Source organism: Peromyscus eremicus, chromosome 5, assembly GCF_949786415.1.
Source record: "Peromyscus eremicus chromosome 5, PerEre_H2_v1, whole genome shotgun sequence".
NCBI classification, from domain to species: Eukaryota; Metazoa; Chordata; class Mammalia; order Rodentia; family Cricetidae; genus Peromyscus; species Peromyscus eremicus.
In genome coordinates, this window is record NC_081420.1 from 102,003,400 (window position 1) to 102,021,225 (window position 17,826).

Sequence of the window (17,826 nt, forward strand, 5' to 3'; positions counted from 1 at the left end):
ATTTACTTAAAGGTAAAGACAGTATTTCATTGAAGTTCATTTATGTTGTTTTCTTTTATTTCATAGCAGTTTAAAGGTAAAAACTTATCATATGCTGAATAATACTCTGTACTTCCTCTGCTCCTTTTCCCTGAGCTGGAGAAGGTGGATTTTGTACCAAAGGAAGTGAGGTTGTAGTAGTTCTCCATTCCAAGTTGACCTGAGCCCCCTGGATCACTTATGGCAGAAGGTGGTGAGGTGAGGGACTATGTCAGAACAAAGGAGAATAGGAGAACTAATTCACTAAGACTTCTGTTGTTCACTATGGCCACTGGTGTCAACCATGAACTCATCCGCAGAGAGATCTACTACTCACTGGCAGGCTGTTATTTTTGTTTTTTGAGACAGGGTTTCTCAATATAACAGCCCTAACTGTCCTGGGATTTATTTTTGTAGACCAGGTTGGCCTTGAACTCACAGAGATCATCCTGCCTCTGCCTCCAAGTGCTGGGATTAAAGGCGTGTACCACCACCACCTGGAGTGCTTTCTAATTTTTATTTTTTATTATTATTTTTCTGTGTAGTGTTGGGGATATAGTATAGGGATTCATGCATGCTAGGAAAGTGCTCTATCACTGAGTTACATCCCTAGTCCCTTGTGCTTGTGTGTATGCATGTGTGTTTTCCCAAAAGAAAACTGCTTCTTTGCCTTTGACTGATATAGTGATCTGGGGTAAAAAGAAACAAAAATAGAAATTTCCTGACTTACATGAAATGTGCTCAGCTCCTGACTCTTACCTGAAGCTCTTTTGGGTCTGTCTGTGCCCAAAAGGGTGCCATGGTACATCTGATCTTCCCCTCAGGGTCCATTTCAATGTCCCACCAGGACAGAACCACCTGTGCTTGGCCAGATGCCAGGGGTACAAACTGCCTGCTATGACAGGCTGCCGAGCTACTGACTTGCTTGCTGAAGTCCACGCTGTGGAAGAATATTCAGGAACTGAGGCATAATTTAACTCACACACTCCACTGTTAAACTTCTACAGACACCTGACCAACAATGGTACTGATGTGGAGAGGATTCAGGTAGGTTTCCACTCCATAAAAGAAGAAATCTGGCCAGGCGGTGGTGGCGCACGCCTTTAATCCCAGCACTCGGGAGGCAGAGCCAGGCGGATCTCTGTGAGTTCGAGGCCAGCCTGGTCTCCAAAGCGAGTTCCAGGAAAGGTGCAAAGCTACACAGAGAAACCCTGTCTCGAAAAAACCAAAAAAAAAAAAAAAAAAAAAGAAGAAGAAGAAGAAGAAGAAATCTGATCAAACGTCTCAAAAAACTGCCACCCAGGGAGGTGCCACAGTACCTGAACATTGGCAGCACATCACTGAGGATGGTGAAGTCAGCAGATGACACCTGGTTCAGCTGAATGTCATAGACTGAAGGTGCACCAGGACACTTCTCCAATTCTGAGGGAGGGACAATGACCTGCTCTCCGAGACTAGTCTGAACACGGACAGGAAAAAGCTTGTTCCAGGACCACATCCTTCTGGACTCCACCAGCTGGGCATAGACGGTTGCTCTGTGAGGCACTGCTTCACAGTGTTCCTAAGATTATATCAAAACAAACAACAACAATAACAGTGAGTCAGGCACCTCATCTACAAGGACTCACACTCACCAAAGGCTTTAGTATTTGTTGCAGAATATTTGTTTACACTGTAAAGCTGTGTCTTTGCCAAGGTGCCTTCTGATTGGTTTAGTAAAGAGGTGAATGGCCAATAGCCAGGTACAAAGAGGTTGGGGACTTCCAGGGACAGAGAGAACTCTAGGAAGAAGAAAGGCAGAGTTGCCAGCCAGCTGGGAGGAAGGAGAATGGGCAGTACAGAGAAATGAAATATCAAGCCATGCTACTGAATGTAGATTTAAAAATATGGGTTAATTTAAGTTATAAGAGCTAGTTAGGAACAAGCCTAAGCTATAGGCCAAGCTTTCATAATTGATGTCTCCATGTCATTATTTGGGAGCTGGCTGGCAGGATAGAAAATGACTTGCTACAAATATTTGGCTGATTTAGTAACCTTCCTCATGTAATAAGAGTGAACTGTTTCCTGCCCTGTGTCTTAAGAAAGTACATCATGGCTAAAATGATCATTATTTTTAAAGACAATGTCTTGTTATATAGTCTAGGCTAACCTTACAGTCTTCTTGCCTCGGCCTTGAGTGCTAAGATGATTTAAAGCTGAGTTCCTAGTTACCTAGAATTATTAAATATTTCAAAAAAAAAAAAAAAAAAACCTTATTGACATGAACTACCACATAGACCTAGAACAGTCTTCCTGAAAAGTAGCCACTTTAGCCTCAGAATGACCCTTCGGTAAAACCCCTGCCTAGCACACCAGGACAAAAACCCAATGTACAGCTGCCCATTCTCATCTGACTGGCCTGCTGGGTTTATCCAGCACTCCTGATCATTCTCCCTACCTGTAGGAGGTACAAAAGTCTTTTTACCCACAGATCACTAGGGAACCAGGAATGTTAAACACACAGGGGCCTCTCCTTAATGGAGGAGATAAAATACCTGTTTTCCTGCTCAGAAGGCTGAGAGTGTATATTGTTAATGACCTGGTGATCTTTGTTATTTGTGGAGGCAGACTGCACTCCCCCTTTTGCTCTAGAGGCAGACCTCACCAGAATGCTTATCCCAGACTCTCCCTCCTTCCTTTATCTTTAATAGAACCCATCCTTAGGGGAGATGTCACATGTATTTTATAGCCTGCTGACCTTCATGCTACCATTAGAGACCACATTAGATTTTAGCTATAGAACCTATTCTCATGGTCACATGTACTTTGCAAACAAGTTTCTATATGTAGTCACAACTTAAGCTTTATTGTGCACCTGGAATTGGAATAATTGTCACCTGGAAACTTGGAATGGGAATGATTACTGGGAAAAAAACTTTTTCCCAAACTGTCATGTTTTAAATATGCTGACAATGAACCACCTGGCATTAGACTCTTTGAATAATGGGAAGACATCATGATTAGAAGGATATGACATTATAATTGGAAGGATATAGCATCATTAATGTAAATATATGACATCATAATTGAAAGACTATGATATCATTTTAGATAGGATATGATATCAATGTAAATATATGACATCATTATTTGAAAATTATATTAAATTGTCATATGATATCATCAATGTAAATATATAACATTATAATTGGAAAGTTATTACACTATAAATAGAAAATGCATGATATTATAATGTGAAGAATGGGGGCTGGAGAGATGGCTCAGAGGTTAAGAGCACTAGCTGTTCTTCCAAAGGTTCTGAGTTCAATTCCCAGCAACCACAGGGTGGCTCATAACCATCTGTAATGAGATCTGGTTCCCTCTTCTGGCCTGCAAGGATACATGCAGGCAGAACACTGTATACATAATAAATAAATAAGTCTTAAAAAAATAAATAAATAAATAATGTGAAGAATGTCACATCATGCTTGGAAGGATATAACATCATCAATGTGAACATATGACACCATAGTCAGAAGGGTATGGGACCATAAGTAGAAGGTATGACATCATAATTGGAAGGGTATGATACCATGATATCATAATGGCATGATATCATAATGATTATAATATCATCATTATAAATATATGACAGCATAATTGGAAGGCTATGATACCATTATTGTCAGGATATGACATCATCAATGTAAATATATAATTGGAAAGGTATAACACCACAAATATGACATGACACCATAATTGGATGACTATGACATCATAACAGGAAGATATGACAGCATAAGCGTAAATTTATGATATCACAATTCAGAGTATGACATAATCAATGGGATGGCACATCATGGTTGGAATTATGACATCATAATTGGGGAGAGTATACATCATCAGTGTCAATATATGGCATCACAACTGGAAGGTTATGACACCATAAATGGACTAGCATGACATTACAATTGGAAAACTATGACATCATTAATGTTGGGACACGACATCATCAATGTAAATAGATATCGTAATTGGAAGGGTATGACATCAATGTAAATATGACATCATAATTAGAGGTATGACACAAAAAATGTTATATACACTTATGTATATATATATATATAAGAATATACACCCTTAACTAAAGAAATACAACCTTCCTGGTTAGCTGTCCTTCCTTCATTTCATCCTTTCTCCATTGGTTCTTCTTCCCAACCTACCTGTCTCCCTACACACTTCCCATCCTTTATCTTTTATTATTCCTTCTGCCTCTTTTGTTTCATCTTTCTCTTTCTCCCTCCCTTCCTTCTTCTTTCTTTCCTTCCTCTCTTCTTTGTACTTGTCAGACAATGTTTCTGCAAAAGAACCTCATCCCTATCACTAATACAAAGTGTTGTGAGCACTGTAGTGTAGTATACAGACTGGGCATCACATATAGCTAGTGGATGTGTAGCATCAAGTGGCAGAATCTGAGTCTTTCCTCATGGCGAAAATGACCAGAAGCAGAGACCACCATGCAGGGATAGAATGCTGCTTAAAACCAGTCAAATAGGAAGATTTTCATGTGTCCAGGTTTTACTCCCTTTGTGCCTTATGTTACAAACCCACATCCTGTAACAGCTGACTTTTTTTTAATATGGTGGCACTTCATTCCACCTTGGTCATGATCCCCTGGAGAACTGTCAGGATCAAGGTTGAGAAAGCCTTCTAGCCACCCTGTTCTGAGTCTAGACAGTCCTCCTTGGCGAGATACTCCCTGTTCACAGATGGAAGAATGGGTTGCAAAGGGTCTAATTGTAAACTAGATAGGGGTAGGGTTCAGAAAGCCCATGAAATGGTGAACAAGCATGCACTCTGTGTTTGCTGCCTAGAGACGAAGCCAATCTTCAACAGGTGCAGAATTACTGGCAGTGTGTTATATATGTAATAGATGTAGGACAGCACATCTACTACTTGCCCTCTCAAAGTTTAAACAAAGAATGAAGATTGTTCTATGGTGGAATCCCCATACAGACACAATCCTCAAAAAAATCCCAAGTTGACCCAGGTGTGCAGGGATCACAGAGGAGAGGCATCTACTTTTGTCAGGGTAGTTGTCTACTGTGTGAGGGCAGATAAGACCAAAAGCTGGCAAACTTGTGGATAGCAGCTGTTCAGTTCATTGAAATACATAATTTGCTTTTGGAGAGAACTCAGAACATGTCAATATGCAGTGACCTCAGTTATCAGTAACAAATTAGCTCTACAGATTCTGCTTAGTACAGAGGGAGAAAAGGATGTCTTCAAGTCCCAGAGTGAGAGGTCTTTTTCTCTGGATATCACCAAAGACCTCAATAGTGAGGAGATAGTCTCTGCAGGCTCAGTTCTAAGCAAGGGGAAGTCTCCCTGTTGGGATAAGAAAAGCATTTCGAAATTGAAAAGGGCAATTTCCCTGAAATACAGATATAACTATCTGTCCTGCTTATGAATGTCAGGGAATCTATGGGAGCATGGATGTTTGCAAGCATGGGTATAACTTTATATGTAGTGTCTGTGTTGTTTATGTTTGTCTGTATATGTGTACTGGAAGAAATATTCATGTACCTACATCCTCCACTGATTTGCACCTTGCCCATGGAGTCCAGTTCCCCTAAAGAAAACAGAATGAAGAGAACTGGTTTTCATTTGAGTGGGAAGCTGCTGAGTAAGGCAGAAGCATTCACATCCCTTCACAGATCACTACCTGCATGGACACCTGCAGGGTCCCTCTCACCTAGCTGGCTGTGGTTCTACCTCCTTGTCTAATGATCCTCCTACCTCATTCATCCTTTCATTCTGTGTCCATCACCAGGCCCTGGAAACCCAGCAGTGAAGAGAATTTTCACAGCTCAGAATTTAAACAAAAGTTTCTCTATCTCCTCACTACTGCCACCTGAGCTAGATGCCTACCAGGAACTGAAGGGAGGCCCACGGTATATGGAAAGATTCTCAAGGGCTGTACGGAGCATGGTGTAGCAGTGACTGTGTGCAAAGGCTTCAATCATAACTCCTGAAGGCTCTGAGCCACTTACCTGCACAAGATGCCTATGTGCATGCTCATAAGAGGGCAGTGCTCCCTCCCCAATCAGTTCCGTGTCAAACAGCTCTGTGACCAGGATGTTAGCACGACACGGCAAGTCACCATCTGAAAACAAGTGAATAGAGTCAGAAACGTGCCCAGACTAGAAAATATATTTATGACAAATACGTTAAAGACACCACATCAAAAAGTAGGGGATAGAGAAATGACTCAATGGTAATAGCATGTGCTGCTCTTGCAGAAGACCCAAGCTCAGTTCCCAGCACCCATATCAGGCAGCTCAGAACCCCCTGTTAACTCCAGCTCCAAGATATCTGACACCCTCTTCTGGGTTTTGAGGAGTTCTTTTGTCAACTGTTTTCTAAACCTCTAAAACATAATATACTGCTACAATTATTATTTTTAATGAGCCAGTAGACCTTGGAAAGAGCTATTTATCATGGAGAATTAACTGTAAACATTTCTAACAGCTGATGAATTACATTAGACAAAGCCCACTCATCTTCCCTACAAAGAGGACAAATTTCACAGCGGACACTGAAAAGGAGATGTGTTAAAGTGGTTTAGAGTTAAGTGCAGTGCAAGGAGTCCTGGAGTCTTGTAGACCTGGTCTAGATACCACTTTCTAGCCCCGGAGCCTGGGTTTTTACCATCAAGTTAGGCACCTCAACTGTAAAACGAGGACCAGAACAAGGGTTAGCAAAGTACCTCTCCTATGACACACACATGGGCTCCATGTGCCCATTTTACTTAAACATCGGTAAAGTGGAAGTTAAGTGTAAGTAAATGGAAGTTAAGAGCAAACTCCATCTCCTGGCTTAGAAAGTGTCCATTGTCTTTAATACGTTAAATTCCAGCTGGAACACACTGTTCCACCTGATCCATCCCACTGCACTACCACACACTCGCTAGCCTCTGCCTTAGTGAACAGCACCTGTCACACAGCACACAAAGGGGCATCATTTGTCAGGTCTAGGACTGTCCTATTCACCATATCTCAATGACTACAACAATGCCTTACAACCAGTAAGAAGAGTCAGCAAACACCAGCTGAATTCTTGATTCTTCCCTGTCAATCACCATCAAACCTTGTCAATTCTACCTTCTAAATAAATTTTAAGGTGATGAGACTTGAAATGATTTACCATCCAAGTTTGCTTCATTAAAATAAAAACAAAGCTTTATGACCCAGTGAATTTTAATAAATACTTCTTAGAGCCTAGTATTATCAAAGTGAGTGTGAATTTATGACAGGGTGGTGTATAGGAGCCTGAAGAAAGGCAATTATACTGGGTGTGTCCTAATTTATCACATGAATGCAATGGATAGTTGAACAACTGTTGCCACACATACTCAGGGTAATCCATCTAAGGAACAGACTCCAAACTTAGATACTAATTTTAAGGCCTCAGAACAGACCCTTGGGGAACTCACATTTGGAGTAAGAAGGAAAGTAATAAATTAACAAAGGTATATGCCTAATCCTAACATTCAATAGGCCATACCTAGTAAGTACCAGGCTAGCCAGGCCTACAGAACAGATCTTTTCTCAAAAAACAAAAACAAAAGAAGTGAAAAAGGAGAACTAGTATTAGGAAACATCACCAGGAACTTGAAAGTTTCAGGAAGGATGGAATGCAGAAGCACCAACACTGCGGCACCTGGAGTGGGGAAACAGAAGACTTCTAACTTAGTAATGAGGAGACCACTTGTGGTAGGATATGGCAGTGCACACCTGTAGTCCCATCACCTGGGAGGCAGAAGCAGGAGGTCAATGTGTTTGAGGCTAGCCTGGGTTACATAAAGAGACTCTGTCCCAATAAAACAAAAACCTTGCCAAGCCATCTGTTAAGATGGGGAACTAGTACTGGGCAGTTTAATCAAGAGGGAAGAGGCAGGTAAATCTCTGTGAGTTCAAGGCCAGCCTGGTCTACAGAGTGAGTTCCAGGACAGCTACAGCTACACAGAGAAACCCTGTCTTTTAAAACAAAACAAACAAACAAGTGTTGAAAGAGAATGGTGTGTAAGAAGAGAAAAGAGGCTGGGCGGTGGTGGCGCACGCCTTTAATCCCAGCACTCGGGAGGCAGGGGCAGGTGGATCTCTGTGAGTTCGAGGCCAGCCTGGTCTACAGAGTGAGTTCCAGGAAAGGCGCAAAGCTACACAGAGAAACCTTGTCCTGAAAAAAAAAAAAAAAAAGAAGAGAAAAGAGAGTGTCAGTTTCTCAAGTGGGCTTTTAGTTTTTTTGTTGGGCCTGGTGTGGTGGTACATACCTTTAACCCCAGCACTGAAAAATTCAGAGATTCACCTGCCTCTGCCTCCCGAGTGCTGGGATTACCACTTCCCTGGCTAAAAGAATCTTTATAGTTAGGAGTTTGTTTGAGGCCAGCCTAAACTGTGTGTTGTGTTTACACATACACATGCAAACACATACATATGTACACAACACATACAACACACACACAAATACACACACACACACACACACACACACACACACACAGTTTTTTTTTTTTTTTTTTTAGACTAGATTAAGGGGCTGGAGAGATGGCTCAGTGGTTAAGAGCACTGACTGCTCTTCCAGAGGATCTGGTTCAATTCCCAGCACCCACATGGCAGCTAAAAACTGTCTGTAACTCCAAGATCTGACACCTTCACATAGACATACATAGAATAATGCACATAAAAAAATAAATTGTTTTAAAAGTTAGATTTAAATATAATCACTTTATGTTTGAATGTTTTGCCTGCATATATGCCTGTGCATGATATACATGCTTTGTGCCCACTGAGGTCAGAAGAGGGCACAGAATGTCCTGGAACCAGAGTTATGGGTCATTGTGAACCACCACATGGGTGCTGGGAACTGAACAGTGCTCTTAACCATTGAGCCATCTCTTCAGCCCTATATTTGGGTTGTTTTTAGAAACAGCCTTGCTATGTAGTTCAGGCTTGAAACCCATGATCTTCCTTCTGCCTCAGCTTTCCAAATGTTTGGGATTGTCCACACCTCCTAGCTTTAGGATCTTAGGGATCAAACCCAGGGCCTTATATACCCAAGACAAGTACTCTACCAATGGCTACATCCCTATCCTCAAAGTAATTTTTTTTAATGTGAGAAAAAAAAAAACAGGTATGGTGATCTGTTGATCTGCCTGTAATTCCAGTACCCAAGAGGACCAAGGCCAACTTCAGCTACAAAGTGAATTCAGTACCAGCCTGGACTATATTAGATCCTGATGATGATAATGCCAAAATTAAACTTAAAATAAGTAGATCCTTCAATCCTAAAATACTGCATCTTAAAAAGTGGTAATGGCCATAAAGAAAAGCTAGTCTTTCCCCTGCCCCAAATGTTTTAGCTGTGTTCTCCAAGTTTCAAAGAGCATGTAGAATTTTCTAAGTTCAAACTCCTGACTATGAAGACTTTTCTTACTACTGTAAGTTTGCTTAAAGCAGTAAGTTTCTTTGCTGTGTGTGACTGCTGTGATATTTCATTAGCTCTTCTTTTCACACAAAGGTCCTCACACCCCTCACCTGGTCCGACTGTCACCTCAGTGGAATGCTTGTTAATAACTTTAATCTTATCGCTGAAGCCATTTTTCTCCACAATCTTCACAGCAGCATCAGCCATAGGCTTAAAAACCTGTAAGTCAGAGAAGGGGTGAGAGGAGAGATAACAGGGAGGGAAAATGAGCAATGTACTAAAACAAAACAAAAAAACCCACTTACCGCTCAAGGACTCATAGCTAGCAAGATAGTACCTGATTCTGGTCCCATAATTTGATGCTAAAAATGTTTTAGTCTCCAAATGTGTGAAAATGAACATCAAAGGATGAAATTCAGCCAGGTGTGGTTAGCTTGTGTCTAATCCCAGAATTTAAGAGGCAGGAGAATCATCATGAGTTAGAGGAAAGCCTGAGCTATAGAGTGAAACCCTGTCTCAATTGCCCCCACCTGCACAAAAATAAGTTTAAATTCAAGGTACTATTTACAACTTCCCATTTCGTGCCCACCAAGTGAAAATGAAGGAATTTTGTACTACATAGTAAGGGCATTAGGTGTCGCTGCCCTTACTAAATATGCTAAGAGCAGTGCTGTTCCACAGACCTGAAAAAATGTGCTTTAGTCTCCAGAGAAAAGAAACACAGCTAAAGTATGGCAAGACCACCTTCATTTTCAGAACTGACCCAGACTAAAAGCACAGTCTGTATTCCGTTATGAAACAAAGTAGACCACTTTACTCTCCCAGTCATACCCCTTTTCTTTTTTCTTTTTGGTTTTTTCGAGACAGGGTTTCTACTGTTGACCTCAGGCTTTTATGTGATTAAAATTTTTTTTATCTTATTTAAGATATTGTTATTATTCATTTACCACATTCCCTGTTATAGTGTATACTATTTACATTATAATAAAAATAACATGCTTGGGGCTGGAGAGATGACTCAGTGGTTAAAAACACTGACTGCTCTCCCAGAGGTCCTGAGTTCAATTCTCAGCAACCACATGGTGGCTCACAATCATCTATAATGAGATCTGGTGCCCTCTTATGGTCTTCAGGGACACATGCAGGCAGAACACATGGTATACATAATAAATAAATAAATCTTAGAAAAAAAATAGTAACATGCCTAATGTTTTGTTAAAGAAATAAATGGTAAGGATGACAAGATGGCTCAGTGGGTAGGGAGCCTGCTGCAGAGCCTGATGAAATGACCTGAATTCAATCATGAGGTCTGAATAGTGGAAAAAGAAAACAAACTCCTAAAGGTCAACAGTAGAATGTATTCTACTTAGGCTCCTGATAGCTGCCCACCCTGTCATCTCTACAGTGTAGCCCTAATCTCAAAGTCTAGAAGGATGAGCATTTGGGATAGTGTGATAGATGGATCAGTGGGCAGAGGTGTAGAGGTGTGACTTGTCCTGAAAACCACCACAAAAATGCCCCCCTCCAACATACAAAACAAATAAATAAAAATGTGACTAAAAAAAAAATTTAAGAGTATGGTAGTGGACACTTTTAGTCCTAGCATTTGGGAGACAGAAACAATGGATGTCTATGAATTAGAGGCCAACCTGGTCTACATAGTGAGCTCTAAGTCAGCTAAGGACATGTAGATAGACCTGTGTCAAAAAGGAAAAAAAAAAAAAAAAGAACAGGCCTGGTAGCACACCTTTTAATCTCAGCACTTGGGAGGCAGAGGCAGTAGTATCTTTGTGAGTTTAAGGCCAGTCTTGTCTGCTTGTGGAGCACCAAGACTACGTAGAGCAACCATGTCTCTTTAAAAAACCCAAAGAAGAAAGAAAAAGCCAGAATGTAAAAAGCAGCTCGTTTTCTAGGGACACTGAACCTCGTTACACATTAGATCGCAGTGGCAGGTCACACTCCGGGAAATGCACTAAAATGGCATTAATTTAAAACTGTTGTTTTCAGACTGTGGTAACTCAGATTGGACAGGACCTGCTGGAGAGCCAGGATAACCCTGAACCCTGATTTCCCTACGTCTACCTCTGGAGTATCAACAGCCAGTTTCTGGAGTGCTAGGGATTGAATCCAGGTCTACACGGCAGGTTGATACTCTAGAGACTAAACTATATCCCCAACAAACACTTTAATGTAAATCTCAGCGCAAAGCAGAAGTATCTCTTAAAGTTTTTTTCTTTTAAATTTATTTTTATGTGAATGATTGTTTTGCCTGTATGTAAGTCTGTGTATCATAGGTGTACCTGGTGCCTGAGGAGGTCTGAAGAGGATGGAACTGGAGTTATAAGCCACCATGTGGGTGCTGGGAATCAAACCTGGATTCTCTGCAAGAGCAGCCAGTGCTCTTAACCACTGTGCAACCTTTCCAGCCCACATAACAATTTTTGAAAGCTCCTCAGGGAATCTGACACAGCCAAGTCTGAGAATCACTGTTTCAGAGCAGAAAAAAGCTCCTGGAGAAAGGAACCCTGTCTGACTCATCTCTATGTATGAAGAAGTTGGTCACGTGCTTGGCATGTGTTTGTCAACAGACGGGGAAACCAAAGGACCTAAAGGCTTTCCCATTTAAGATACAGGATACATACCTCAACAGCATAGCAGAAGTCAGCACCTGCAGTAACTGCCATCATTGACAAGAGACCCGTGCCAGTGCCAATGTCAAGGACCAAAGCCTTCTCTCCTCTGTCTTTCACCCTACTCACAGCTGCCCGGATACCCTGGTAGTATTTTATATTCTAAGAGAAAGGGAAAATAACTGTCATGTCACGTGTTGTTATAATTCAGTGAAAAGGTGCTCTACAGAATTGGAGTCATGGTTGACAGCACCAGTTTAAGTCAGGACCCTATATCCTTTCTAGCCCCTAGATCAGCAGCACTTCCCAGCTGAGCTAGATAGGTACTACAAGACTCCAAGATCACTGACTCAGCTTCCTGCCCTGTATTAAGTGATTCTCTGTCTGCCATAATCTTCTATTCCCTATTGAGGAATGCTGGAGACTGCAAACCACTGTCCTTCTAAGCTGATAGGTATAGCCAATAGGTAAATTAAGAGGGTGAATGGCAGGTAGGAGCAGCAAGAAAGTATGTCCTTCCTAAGGAACACTGTTCTAATCTGTTTCCTTTCAGAAATGGCAGCTGGTTCCAGGCCCCCTCTTCTCCCAGTACCCCACAACCAGCCTCCTCTGGTGCCTCAGAGTAGCACCCAAACCCAAGTTCATTGATCTCAGAAAGCACCAGCCCACAGGGCCTCCTTGTCAACTTCTGGAAGTTTCTGTCAGTCCTAGATCAGGGCTTCCTACTTATTTTGGTATGTTCTCATTAAATACTCCAGCAAACCTGGGTCCTTGGAGTGCTCTTAACTGCTGCAGGCTGCAGGAAAATGTAATGGAATCCAGCTACTATCACAAAAGCTACTACTTGGAAAAGTCAAGGACTTTGACTTTTCCAAATGTCAAGCCATGGCTTAAGAAGTCTTGGTGATATTTTAACTTTTGTATATATATTAGCCGATTCCTGAAATAATTTTCTTGTATGCTATGTATGCTTCCAAGAACTCATAACAGTGTATTTTATCTGAAATACCTATCAAGTATCCAAGGCCAAACGATCTGCTGAATTAAGGCAAATTAAGCTCAGACCCTCCTTTCTTATACAGCCTTAGTGGTATTTATACTAACATTATAGACTCCTAACATTTACCTAACCACCTCTAGGAATGTAGTTTGAACACATAAATTCCCTTCTCCTGATGTGTGTGTATACACACACACACACACATATTTTTTGGTTTTCTGAGACAGGGTTTCTTTGTGTAGCTTTGCACCTGGCCTGGAACTCACTCTGTAGATCAGGCTGGCCTCAAACTCAGAGATCCGCCTGCCTCTGCCTCTTGAGGCATTAAAGGCATGCGCCACCACCGCCCGGCCTTCTTCTGATATATTAACCGATTTCAGCTCTTAGTTGACCTCCTCCTTTACCACTCCCCCTTTGGGTTATAAAAGAAAGCCTGACAGTCACTGCCTGAGGAAAACTCTTGTCTGCCTTTCAAGCCTGGTGGCCCTGCTTTAGTTAGAGCACTGCTATTGCATGGGTATAGATTTGTAAACCTCAGAGACTTAGAGAGGATTTTTGAGGATTTTGACTGGAGAACTGGATAGAGAACTAGAAGAATGAGATGGAAGATGAAGAAAAGTCTGATGGGTAAGAACAAGATGAGAAAGACCAAGATGGGGCAGAACTGAGATGAGAGAATTAAGATAGAACTTTGAGGGGACAGCAGATAAAGCTAAAGAAAAATCAGGCAAGAAAGAAGCTAGGCATGAGAACAGAACTGAAGCTGTGTAGATAGGATTACACACACACACACACACACACACACACACACACACACACACGAGACAGGATTTCTCTGTGTGGTTTTGGTGCTTATCCTGGATCTTGCTCTGTAGCCCAGGCTCGCCTCGAACTCACAGAGATCCGCCTGGCTCTGCCTCCCAAGTGCTGGGATTAAAGGCGTGCGCCACCACCATCCAGGGTAGATAGGATTTTATCCCAGAGGAATAAAGTAGACGGACAAAAGAGCTTGGTGTACTTAGATTCTTTTCCTGAAAATAATTCTCACTGTTCATAGCTTCTCTTCTAGGCCCCTGGGAAGAATATTATTAAGGTGAGTCCTTAATAATATTCGAGACTTAACCACTGAGCCATCTCTACAGCCCCAATAAATATTTTTTAAATTGTTTTCTCATTTATTTACTTATTTGTGTGGCTTGGGGAATGTATGTGCATGCACATGTGCACCTCAAAATAGGATTTGCAGGAGCCAGTTCTCTCCTTGTACCATGTTAAGTTCTACGGACTAAACTGAGGTCCTCAGGTTTAGAAATAAGTACCCTTACCTGATGAGCCATCCTGCCAACCCAATGATTAAAAAGGGTTTTTTTGGTTTGGTGGTTGGTTTTTGTTTGTTTGTTTGTTCGTCTGTTTTTAAGTTTAAAACACCACGTGTTGATTTCTTTTCTTTTTCCAATGCTGGGTATCACGCATGACCTCACGTATACTAGTCAAACGTACTACTGAGCTATATACCAGGCTTTAAAATAATAAATGTTGACAAAAATTTGAAAAAACTAGAAATTCCATACATCAATAACGGGAACATAAGATTACACAGCCATCCTAAAAAAGTTTCAACAATTTCTTAAAGTGACAAACATCTACTTACTAGGGGCTAGAACCATGGCTCATCAGTTAAGAGCACTTAGTACTTTTATACCTGATTCAATTGCTAGTATCCACATGGCAGCTCACACAGTCAGACTGACCCTTGGGTTATCATGCAGAGGAATGAGAAGAGGAGCTCAATGCAAGCAAATGAGGGCTGAGCAAGGATTTGCAGTTGGAAGATCAGCAGAACCTGATGACAGATTACAGGCTCACAAAAAGAGGGGAGAGCCATCTTTCTGGCTTGGATGGAATGTCATCTGGCCAACTTCCCTCTGAAATAAGAAAGACCCTTTCTATATGGGTCACACTAAAATCAGAAAAATCTCATAAGCACAAGACTCAATAATGAGATGTTCTTAGTCTAGTAAAAAACCAGGACTGCAACCAGGCAGTGGTGGTGCACACTTTTAATTCCAGAACTTGGGAGACAGAGCCAGTGAATCTCTGTGAGTTCAAGGCCAGCCTGGTCTACAAAGTGAGTTCCAGGACAAGCTCCAAAGCTACACAGAGAAACCCTGTCTAGAAAAACAAAAAACCAAAAAACAAAAACAGGGCTGCTTTTTCCCAAAGAGCTTAGCAAACACACGCAGATATTTGATTAAAAATTAGAAGACCTTTAGTATAATCTGTACATTGAAGGTGCTCAAGAATGTCCTTTTAAGGCTAGAGAGATGGCTCAGCAGTTAAGGATGCTTGCTGATCCCACACTGGGCAGTTACAACACAACTTCAGCTCCAGTGGTATGACACCCTCTTCCAGCCTCTGAAATCACCTGCACACAGTATGTATCTGCACACACAACAATGTGTGTTTATGTGCGCACACACACACAGTTAAAACATTACATTGTACCAATAAATATACAAGATGTTCAATTAATTGTACTGTATATATGTATAGGTATGCATGTGCCTGCTTTCATATGTATCCATATGGAAGCCAGAAGCTGGGTGTTGTCTTCTATCAAATTCCAGGGTATCTGAGACCAAGTCTCAAGCAAGCCCCCACAGTCTACCTGTCTCTGCCACTCCTACTGAGGTTAGAGACACACTGTCATGCCCAGATTTTACACGGGTGCTGGCTGATTCAAATTCAAGTCCTCATGCTTATGAACCAAGTATTTTTATCCACTGAACCATCTACCCAGCCCTTGTCTACTGCACCTTAATAAAGCTGAGGGGGAGAAAAACAGCCAGAGGTAGAACCCAGCATCCTGAAAGATTTTCTATCTATTTACCATACATCTCTCAGTATCACTGAACATCCTGATTCCTGGGAGAGTTTCTGACCTATAATCTAAGATTTTGAAGTCCACATCCAGATTATGGTTTCTACCAGTCATGGTGGTACACCACCTTTTAATCCCAGTACTAAGAAGGCAGAGAAAGGTGGCATCTCCAAGCTGAGGTCAGTATGGTCTACATAGCAAGTTCCCGTCCAACCATGGCCATACAGTGAAATCCTGTGTTAAATATGGTTTATTTTACACTTACTCTGTCTTTGTCATGCAGCATATCTGCATAGGATGACCTTAAAAGATAAAAAAGAAAGAAAAGGTAAGTCAGAAACCTTTGCTAATAAAGACATACATGAACATATCAAAGAGTTCCCACATATAAATGTAGTCTTCAATTGGATGGAACAAGTGTGTCATCCACTTTAAAATATTTTAATAGCCTGGTGTGGTAGCTCAAACCTATAATCTCAAGCATTTCAAGGCTGAGGAAAGAGAATGAGTTTAAGAACAGCAAAACACAGTCTCAAGAAAAAAAAAAATTTTAAACTAGGCATGGTATCGCTTACCTTTTCTCCCAGGACTTGGGAGGCAGATGCAGGTGGATCTCTGTGAGTGAGGCCAACATGGTTTATACAGTACGGCTTTGTCTCAAATAAATAAATAAATGAAAATTTTAGTTATTTGGGGCAAGAAATGCATACACCATGGCATAAGTGTGGATGTCAGAGAACAATTTTGTGGAAGGTAGTGCGCTCCTTAAACCATGTGGGTTGCAAGGATTGAGCTCAAGTCTTTAGGCTTGGCAGCAAGACCCTGTACCCACTGAGCCATCTTGTCAGCCTCAAAATTTATTTTAATATGGTCAGTTACTATCATTCTCTGCTATTGCAAAAAATCATCTCAGAGCAGATGTTCTTCTCACACCCAAAAATGCTCTAGTAGTTAACCTAGAGAAGTAATTTTTAAGTGTTGGTTTATTTATGTGTGCATCCGGAGAACAAAGGTCAATTTGCAGGAATCAATTCTTGCCTTCCACTTTAACATGGGCCCTGGGGATGGAACTCAAGTTGTTAGTGTTGTTAGTGAACACCTTTAACCTGCTGACCCATTTCACTGGCCCACCAGTTAGCCTGTAATAGAAACCTGTAACTATGAACGTCCTGATCATATTAGAACTCAATAATCCTAACCCTTGACTTACCCTCGAATAACCCTTATACACCTTAGAACAACCCCATACATTCACACTGGGAAGAGGAATGGGAAAGGGAGAGCCCAGGCTGCTGTCTATGGGAGGGTCATCAGCCTCAGAAGTTCACATCCCATCAGGGGAAATGACTGCCTAAATGCACTGTGTAAAGAGAAGAAAGTAACATCCATACTTTAGTTCACAGCACATCATCGGGAGAAACAAGAAGCTAAATATGGTGTATAAAAGGAAGAGAATCAAATACAAGAGATTTCTTGAGTGGACTAAGGGCAGACGGGAATGGGAACATGAGCAATCACGGGGGGCATGAAAGGGGAGAGTGCTGAGGAGGACTGATGGGGGGCACTTCAGGGTCAGGTAGAAGGCTGGAGCAGGGGACTCTCCCAGGAGTCTGAGAAGGACCCCAGGTTAGACTCCTAGCAATAGTGGATAAATAGCCTGAATTGGCCATCTCCTATGACCAGATTGGTGCCTGGCCCAATTATCATCAGAGAGACTTCATCTAGCAACTGATGGAGGCAGATGCAGACCCACAGCCAAACATTATGCAGAGTTCGGAGAAGGAGAGTAGGAACAAGAGGGGTCAAGGACACCACAGGAAGGCCCACACAAT

The 17,826-nt window shown here is 41.6% G+C and overlaps 1 protein-coding gene across 3 annotated transcripts in view; it reads right to left on the reverse strand.

Moving 5' to 3' along the window:
* The window catches only part of Prmt7 (protein arginine methyltransferase 7), a 42,755-nt gene that overhangs the window by 17,008 nt on the left and 7,921 nt on the right, over positions 1 to 17,826 (reverse strand). For all 3 annotated transcript variants that reach the window (XM_059264073.1, XM_059264071.1, XM_059264072.1), the window contains exons 3-8: positions 16,260 to 16,296; positions 12,126 to 12,275; positions 9,594 to 9,702; positions 6,051 to 6,163; positions 1,338 to 1,579; positions 778 to 958 (exon numbers count right to left, since the gene is read on the reverse strand). In XM_059264073.1, the coding sequence (XP_059120056.1) occupies positions 778 to 958; positions 1,338 to 1,579; positions 6,051 to 6,163; positions 9,594 to 9,702; positions 12,126 to 12,275; positions 16,260 to 16,296 (832 nt within the window). The remainder of the gene's footprint in view (positions 1 to 777; positions 959 to 1,337; positions 1,580 to 6,050; positions 6,164 to 9,593; positions 9,703 to 12,125; positions 12,276 to 16,259; positions 16,297 to 17,826) is intronic.